The 9,604-nt window shown below is 40.9% G+C and overlaps 1 protein-coding gene across 11 annotated transcripts in view; it reads right to left on the reverse strand.

Annotated features, from left to right (window-relative positions):
- Positions 1 to 9,223, reverse strand: part of LOC149918847 (uncharacterized) — a 207,405-nt gene extending 198,182 nt beyond the window's left edge. For all 11 annotated transcript variants that reach the window (XR_016463928.1, XR_016463927.1, XR_016463930.1 and 8 more), the window contains exon 1: positions 8,234 to 9,223. Coding sequence is in view for 1 of the 11 variants with exons in the window: in XM_090134792.1 (XP_089990918.1) it covers positions 8,234 to 8,251 (18 nt within the window). In the remaining 10 variants the exon portion in view is untranslated. The remainder of the gene's footprint in view (positions 1 to 8,233) is intronic.
- Positions 9,224 to 9,604: the final 381 nt, after the last annotated feature.

Consider the following 9,604-nt stretch of genomic DNA (forward strand, 5'->3'; position numbering starts at 1 on the left):
TAGGACTGAGTTTCAGCAACTTAGTGCCAATCAGCTTCCAGAAAAGTCAGTCTTTTCTGGAGTGTACTCCTAGTTTAGAGCTTCAAAACAGCACTGGAAAGTCACTACCAGAAGACCCTGGCATGAACAGCTGTCTCTGTGTCCCCCAGAACCACACATAAGCTTGCCACTGCATACTGGAGCTTGAAACCATGTTTTACATTCATGGCTTAGTTGTTTGAGATCATGGTGTAACTTTAAAACACACATCACAAATCCTCTTAAAGTAAGAGGTGAAAATGACTACCAAAGTGAAAGCTGCCAGCCTTACAACAAGAGTAAGGAGAGCTCAGGTATCTGTGTTCCTGATTTGCTGTCACTGACACCATTCCAAAGCAAACACTGCACTGTCACCTCTGAGACTTGCAGCTGGAGACTGCTGTACTCAGACTACAAGCCCACCTACAAGCTGAACAATTTTGCTTCCTTCTGTAGAGGTATATATGCTTTCTAGACTCCCCCCCACACACACAAGTATTTTATTATATACAGCAGATGCTGCATCAAGCAAAACCAATCCTATGCTCTCTGGGCAGTAGGTCTCATGGAGGAACTCAAGTCCACCATTTGTAATTCGCCTGGGTTACTTTAATTTACAGTTGAAGATGCAAAAAACATTTTGAAATAAAACAGTTTGCATCCAGTTGTCCAGAAAGCCAATGGGGTCTAAGGAGAGGAACAGATCAGCAGTAGAAAATAAAACTCTCCCTCACTGCATGGATAGATAATGCTCACAGGACTCCAAGAGAAAATGCAGGGATCACCTTCACAGGGAATACTTCAGTCTCCATTCTTACTCCCAACAGGAGCAGCAATCCGGCGCACACTGAATACGGTGGGGAATACAGAAAAAAAAACTGTGCCTCTTAGGTCCGTAAGGCCAAGCATGGATTTTCGGGGAGAAAAAAAGCCCGTTAAGCCTCCTACCTCCGCTCCGCAGAACGGGGACTGGTGGGAGCTGCTTCTGGGGCTCTTCAGCGCTTTGCTGCCTGCCGAGGATCTCACTGCTGGGCTGAAAGCACCACCTAGCGTATGCAGCGTCCCAGCTCGTTTCTAAACGTGGTTTGAAGGAACCATTCAAAGCCCAGTTCTCTGTTCCCTCGTAATTCAAGGTTACTTACTCCTCTGCGAGACTGACCACCAACAAGGCACCCTGCATGGTTTTACTATTACGAGATCAAAGCAGTGGAATTCAGATCCCGGGGGGACACAATCAGACTCAGAGCTTAATTAACAGTAGATTAAAAGGTTGCTACAAAGCAAGAATTTCTGTGCTATTGTATAATATTATTTTAATAATCTAATTAAAGCTGTTTGGTGCTCAGCAGAAATAAATGACAGTGATTAGAGAACATAAAACTCTCACTATGTAAACTTACATACCTTTATTTTCAGAGAGTAGTTATGAGGTCTGCTCCAAAAGTAATGCCTCCTATTTTACTATGTTGGCCTACAACATCAGAAATGGATGTTGGTGAGATGACAATAGTAGAGGCTGAACCTTCCCACCATTATTCCATTGAATTTTGTTGCCCATGCAACAAATGACAGCAGGGAGGGCAGTCTGGCAGAATGACATCTAACATGGAAGTGTATAACTAAAACCTTTCAAGAGGAAAAAATGGCCCCCACTGACTTTTACTGATGCTTGCTGAATGCTTATGGAGACCAAACAGCAGATTGGTGGTGCACAGTAAGGTGGTGAGCAGCAAAGGTGGGTCACATCCCCTATGCAGATTTGTCTGAGTGCAGCATGCAGGCCCTTGTTCATTGCTGGTGAAAATGCACAGCTAATAGTATGACTATGTTGAAAAAGTGTTTTGTAGCTAAGAATTTGCTCTATCAAACAGTGTTAATGTGCTTTTCATATCTGTTGTTCTTTCCATGGAAATAAATAGGAGGTATTACTTTCAGAGCAACCTGTGTATAAATAACATCGCTTTCTCCTAAGGACTCCACCTGATAGTCTCTTTTTTAACTTATATAGAGCTGAACCCTACTCAAACATGTTTTCTGTAATCATTTTAAGGAAGCTACGATTTACAGACACCACCTAGTATTCTTACCATTAAATATTATTCAACTTGAAAATGAATAAAATTTGTTTTAATTGGCAGGATGCTACATACACATGTGACAGCCACAAACTTAGTCAGCATTTCATCTTCATTATTCTGAACTGTATGTCATTACCTTATGTCTAATGCCATTTAGAGATGCAATGAAACTTGCTGAAGCTCTACTCCTTTCAAACATATAACCTTATTTACCTTGCCCAGTTATTATGAAGAGTACTCTGAAGTTTCCAACAGACAATGAGCAGTCAAAATTTCAAGTACATTCACTTCAGAAAATAAACATTCTCTAATAGAATATTGTTTGCATACAATGGATTCTAAGATACAGCTTAGAGAAGAAATTATCAAAAGAATCAGAACTCAGAACCTCTAGCATGACTGCATTGAAGATGGAGCAACCAACACACTATATAAATAATAACACGTCTCAGCTGCACACATACACTGTGCTAGAGATCAACTATAATTTCTTCGGCTAACACAAGTTGAACCATTGCAATCAGCTTAAGTCAAGTTTTCCAGAACATCAATTATGTCCCCCCAGCAGTGTTTTCTAGGCTCTGATGTCCTTTTTCCTATTCAGAAGGGCTGGTCATATTGATAGATGTACTCCAACTAAGGACAATAGTAGCTCGCCAGATATTGTCCCTCCCTGCTCTTGTCTCTGTTAGGACACATTGCACTTCCACATCACCTAGTGAGCTAGCAATATAACAGGATGAAAGCCCACAAGACAAGCAAGAAGCCCAGAGCTTACATACTTCAGTCTAACTGGTGGAGCCATTGCTTACAGCATGTTATAAAGGAGACTGAATTACATTTAGATAAATACAAAACAGACTACAGTAGGTGAACTAATGCAAACCACACCTCAGAATAAGTGAACTGTCAGAACCATTTTGAGGTTAGCTTGTATTCTGCATTTTAATTACAACATTAGAGTTCAGTACAATTTAAGCATCTGAAAGCACTGCATTCCTCTAAATACAATAAAACATCATAACAATACACAGACCAACATTATGAAAAAATATTCCAGAAATATAGCAGCAAAACAATCAGCACAAAAAGAACACATTATTAAAGAAAGAAGTACTCACCCATCACTGAGGATCTAGGCTCACCACAGAAATCCCACAGAGAAGAGAATTCTAATCAGAAAACCTACCCCAGTGGCAGTCAGCCCTTAAATGGGGTTGAAGAGGGGGTGCAGCCAGGCTCTACCCTTTTGGATCACACAGCTGAATTGCCTTCACCTGTGCTCCCAGGGCTGACCGGGTCCTTTCCCCAGGTGCTCAATCAGTGGTTCAGGCGGGACTCAGCAGTTCCCATACAGCTGCAATACCTAGCTTCTATTTGATGAACATATTCATGCAAGAAGTATTGGACAAAACAATTACTGTCCGTTGTGTCATATATACTGTCCAGGGCTATGCTTGCTTTTTCCAGTATTGATACTTGCTCATTTATTAATAGATATTATCTATTTTATTTGATTAGTGGAATCTTCATGTACTATTGCTAAATTTGGTGTACTTATAGACCATCTAAAATTCTCCCTTCTTGTTACAAGTCTCCTAGTTGTAAAACGTGATTTTAGCATTTTTGCAACTATTGCAGATAGGGTTTTTAAGGGCACTGTTGAGTCACGGCATGAACCACTGATTGAGCACCTGGGGAAAAGACCGGATCAGCCCTGGGAGCACAGGTGAAGGCAATTCAGCTGTGTGACCCAAAAGGGTAGAGCCTGGCTGCACCCCTCTTCGACCCCATTTAAGGTCTGACTGGCACTGGGGTAGGTTCTCTGGTTAGAGTTCTCTTCTCTGTGGGATTTCTGTGGTGAGCCTAGGTCCCTGGAAATGGGTGAATACTTTTTTCTTTAATAATGTACTCTTTTTGCACTGACCATTTTGCTATTATATTTCTGGAATATTCAGCTGTGTGAGCAGAAGGGGTGGAGTCTGGCTGCACCTTTCTTAGACCCCATTTAAGGGCTGACTGCCACTGGGGAAGGATCTCCTGGAAATTCCTTTCTCTAGAGTTTTCTATGCTGAGCCTAGCCATTTCTTTTTTGATTGTCTTTTTCCACCAGAATAATCTTTCTAGCTATGAACCTGTAAAATACCATCCTAACCATGTTGCACTTCTAACTGTACAGTTGTTAATTGTACAGTAGCTGTCTAGGTACTGTCTGTAGTACATTACCACCCCTTTTTTTCCATAGTATGTTCAGTTAGATGAACACAAGTCTGTGACCCTGTGAACAGCACATCCTGCATTGCATACACTCACATTCATTATTACTTTTTACTCTTAAAGCTCAGAACTACATGGTTCAACAAAGTAGACTCTTATTCTATTTAAGTGCTATCTGAACTGTGCTCAGCACTGTGCAGTTAGAAAGCTCCATTTTTACCTGTTTGCTGTGTAAACATTCTTAGTTACAGTTGTTCTGACTACCAGTTAAAAAACATGTCATAAGGACACTGTATGAACAGAGTCAGAGCATTACTACTCACAGCCTGTGTTTCTGTAAGGGCCCAAGTCTAATAAGCAGCTTGTTGGGAGAAGCCCTCCTGCTGAGTCACTCATTCAGAAATGAGCCCTTTGCTTTCTAAACTCTTTCTCAGAGAAAAGCCTAGGTGTGTCCAGGTCAAGTCTTAGTCCCAGACCTCATCAACAGGTTTATATGCATAGTAACTTATCACAATCAACTTTTGCCTCTGAGAGTGCCCTTAAGGGTTTCCACTGAAATAGGTTCACAATCACTTCCCTGCTCTCTACCTACTCCAGCACTTTGTACTGAAATGGGTTCATGCTGTCAAAAACAGATCTTTTTTTTTTTTTTTGAGGTAACAGTTAACAGATTCAGGATTACTATTAATAAATGTACAGGGTGCATAAGCACTAAATACTGAGATATTGAATCAGTAATTTGTTAACTAATCCTCCAGGCATCACCTACAAAATATTAGAGACACAATGTCTTACTATATGAGTTGTCCTTATTAACAGAAGAAGGGGACTGAGCCAACCCCGTCAACCTACCAAAGTTAATGAAATGCATTCCCTCAACAAAGTACACAGGGAGAGACAGATTTAGACAGATTTATACTATTAATGAGGTAGAATTGAGCCAAATGCACTGACGATCATCTTAAAAAAGCTGGTTGTGTTGTCAGTTTAGGGAGTTGAGGCCAGTGCTTGTCACGGAGGCATGGTTGCTCTGCCTTAACTGAAAAGATAACATCACTGAAACAACACTGGGCTGTGCCCTCCCCAGACACCGTTTAGTCACAGTAATCAGCTGGCTTTAGGAAAGGTGCACATCTCTGCATCTTTCATGTGCTTTGACCAGATAAGCAAGTTGCTCAGCTCCCACCTTTGTTCAAGCACGTTGCAAGATATGCATACTTATTAAATCGTATTTTTATTCAAACTGCCCTTCTCTGCTGATTCATAATCATTCTTTCTCTCTACATAGCAAGTCTGTTGATTTCCTACCTGTCATAGTTTTGGGGAATATACTAAACTATCCTCACCTGACACTTGAAATCTGTAAATGTTATCTCTTTATCTGATTCATCAAACTGCTTGAATATTTTTGCAGACAAGGATGCATATGGGGGTGTATGGGAACTGCTGAGTCACGGCCTGAACCTCTGATTGATCACCTGAGGCGAGCAATGAGTCAGCCCTGGGAGCACAGGTGAAAGCAATTCACCTGTGCTGCAGGAAGGGGTGGAGCCTGGCTGCACCTCTCCTAGACCCATTTAAGAGCTGACTACCAGCGGGGAAGGATCTCTCTTCTGAAGATCTGCTCCCCTGGAGTTTCCTGAGCGAGCCCACGATACGGGTAAGCATCCTATCTATTCTCTTTGTCTTGCTTTGCCTAGCTCTCTTGTTTATTTCATTATTATAACATCTTAATATTATTTAATTATACAATATTCCTTTATACAATTTTCCTTGATTACACACTATCTTAATATTCTTTGATTATACAGGGGGCTTTGGAACAGACTGGGATTTAGGGCCAGTAGATTTTGAGTGAGTGAGAGATGCTGCATAGAACTGAGATTTGATTTTACTCCATGTTTGGATATTATTGCTCTATGGTCCAGTCTATAGCACTTGAAAGAACAGTCTCTCTCCAAGTCGCTCTTCAAAAGAAAATCAAATGTCAAAAAATCTTTAGATTTCCACTGTGTGTTTGGAGCTTTGTGTTTATATGGTTGCAGTGGAAATGCTAAGTCACTGCTTGAAACAGTGATTGAGCATCTGGTGGGGAGTCAGGCCAACCGAAGGGAGCTCAGGTGCATGCAGTGTGCCTGAGTGGCTGGAAGGACTGGAGCCAGGATCCTTCTCAGACCTCATTTAAGGGTTGGCAGTGTAGGCAAGAGGCTTTTGCTGGAGAACCCTGTGTACTTGAGGCCTTCTGAAGATAAGCAGCTTTCTTCCTTTATTTCTGTGCCCTCATCTATTGTATTTGAGCAAATCTTTACTTGCTGCAGCCTGGGATCTTGTTGCTCAACTGTTATTGTTGTGTTCTCCATTACATTACAATGGTTTTGAAGAATTCTTCTCCAGAGGCTCAGTTGCCAGTGGGGAATTGCAATTTTTAAACTTTAATTTCTATAAAGTCTCCTGTAATTCAGAATTGCTGTTTATTATTTTAATTCCTCAGCACACAGAGAACTATTTGTATCTAGGATCCATAAACCCTGATGAATAAGTCTGAACTGGTCAATGGGACAGAGAAAATAGGCATGTAATTATCTCTGGATAGGAGGGAAACATCTATTCTTGTTTTGAATCTACAACAGTGACTCCTCAGCTCAAGACAGGCCATCATCTACATCTATCTGAAACATAAGGAGGATATGTTCTTTCTTTGCTTGTAATGATCCAGCTCACATTCCAATTCACTTTTGTAGCACGCTAAAATATTTGAAGGAACTCTCCTCTAAACCTTTCCCTGCCTCTCACAAGGTACTGACCTCCCACCCACCTCATGTCAAACCAAGTATGCTGTGCTCATGGGCACCTGCAGCAAACAGAGGACTCCCAAAGAAAACCCTCTAAACTGAATAATGTCTGTAATCAAAGTACCAATACAGATACCGGTCTTAATGATATATCGTTGCCCTTATACTTGAATGCACACAACACATCTGCAGGTGCAAACTGTATCTACTCTCAACTGATTGCATGATGCTACACACTCCAGAGCTAGCTGGATTTTTCCAGTAGGGATCCAGAATACAGTCATTATTTCAAGTAAGTACTGATTATCTTGTTGCAGGGTAGCTGGCATTCGTGTTGTCACAGTCTAGTCTGCCTACTGTGCATTCCTGCTATTTGTTTTCTTTTTTTAGTGAAGCTTGATTTGCCTTTTTTCCCATTTTTCATCAGTTCACCAGTGCACATCTGCTGAAAAGTGATTACATGAATAAGGTGTGGTTGAAAGCAAGGGAGGCTTTTCTCTAGTAAGACAGGGCTTAAGGAAGTCTAGTAAAGAGACAGGATCAAGTTTCTCTTTGTGTTAAATGTCTGATTTCAAATGTAAGATACAGAGTTGCAAACTTGCAAGTAACGTATTTACGTTGTCTAAAAATTGAGTTGCAAACACAGCAAATAAAGATATTTTCAGAAGTCTTGAAGCCTATTCTCAAATTCCTGTATAAAAACAGAAAGCACAGCTGCATAGTTTTCACTATTCACAGGACTGGGAACGTATCAAAATGAATAAGATTAGTTGCCATAACTTGAGTTTGTTACAATTGAAGTTTCATTTCAAATGCTGGTATCACTTGAAATATAACACTTGTTGGCTGTTTTGTTTTTTTTTTTTCCTTGAAGATGTATGTTCAACTCATTTGAATGAGTGGTTAAACTCATTAGAAGGTGCTAAATCTGTGAATCGTTCTTACAGTCTAAGTTCTGGCACCATTTTTTATTTTGATTCTATTAACCACTGGATTTCATTTCACAGATCATGAAATCTTTCTAGCATTTTGCCCTGACTTAACCATCTTACTTCAGAAAATGGCATCCTTGTAATCAGCCTTCATACTTCTAAGGAAATATTATAAATACATTGTTGTTTTACTCACCAAACAGCACAGTCGCATGGCATGTGTAACACATACAGGTTGTGGACTGACTGCATGTGGCAGGTACAAGAGGCAGGGTTGGCCCTGAACTGCACCTTCCCTTCCACATCATTCCATTATCACCTAGCATTCTAGCATGCGCTCACACAATTGGCTCATTGTGACACCACGCTCCCCTGCCCCTCTCACTGCCCTCTTTACTACAACTCCCTCTTTCAGCCTGGCCTTGCAAACAAGATTTATACAGGGTTGATAACTATCAATAAAACAGATTAACAACCACAAATCTGTCTCAAAGTGGGGGCTGAAATAACTGATAGCAGACACCTGGTTCAACAGCTGAGGGCTAGTTGAGCATGTGCCAAGAAAGCTATCTGTCATCTTATCCCATAAATAGTGAGCAGTCTAAGAGCCCCTTCAGGATCTTCAGTGCTGCAGTGAGCTGCATGGCTGGATCTCTTCTTCAGTAATGACAGCTCTTGAGATTATACCTGCATTGATGTCCCTTACATCTTGGCATCAAGATGCCTTGCTAATACAGATAATCAGTAAGTGCAAGATCATCTTGAAGATCAGCCAACAGCACTCCCTAAGGAGTCTCCAATGTCTCTGGGACTCTAAGATGCCTCCAGGATCATCTTGTGATGACTTGCTGGTGAACTGCACACAAAATGTGTATGACAATGTCATGATTCTTAAATCATTCTGTGACCACTGTGGTGACACTGTGACTACTCTGTGATAATCCCCTTTTGATTCCATGTCTCAGTGATGACTCAGTGTCCTGATGACAGCTCCATGGCAACTCTGAGATCACTTGGTGATAACTCCATAATGATACAACAATGGATCTATGAATTCTTGGTGATGATTCCAGCACAACTCCCTCATAAGCTCATGATGGCTTTGTGAAGACTTCATGAGGAATCTGTCACGATCTGAGAATTGAGATAGGGTTGTATTGACTACCTGACAACACTGAGGCTTCCAAAAGGCTTCCTTTGATATTAAATCAATTACAACTTAAACAATTACATCTATGTTAGGATATTTCTTTTCCCTCCAGAGTTTGAATTTACCCTGCAGTGCATGGTTTGGAAAACTCTGTTTCAGAATGAACTATAGGTGCACTTAATTACTGCTTGGAGCTGGGTGAGAAGCACTGTTTCTAAAAAAAGCAGTGTGAATGCTATAAGTTATTGAGTAGGAGGAGTGGTAACAAGATCAGCAGAACTAAACTCCTGTTATTTTGTCTTTTCTGTATCTCTCTACTGTTATATTTGTCCTTTCCCCTGTAGCAAGGTTAGCCACTCTGATAGGTTTCTCTGGGAAACTGACATAAATATAATGTCAAACTGTTACCTCACAGGC

This window comes from Phasianus colchicus, chromosome 2, assembly GCF_987193195.1.
Source record: "Phasianus colchicus chromosome 2, bPhaCol1.hap1.1, whole genome shotgun sequence".
In the NCBI taxonomy this organism is placed as follows: Eukaryota; Metazoa; Chordata; class Aves; order Galliformes; family Phasianidae; genus Phasianus; species Phasianus colchicus.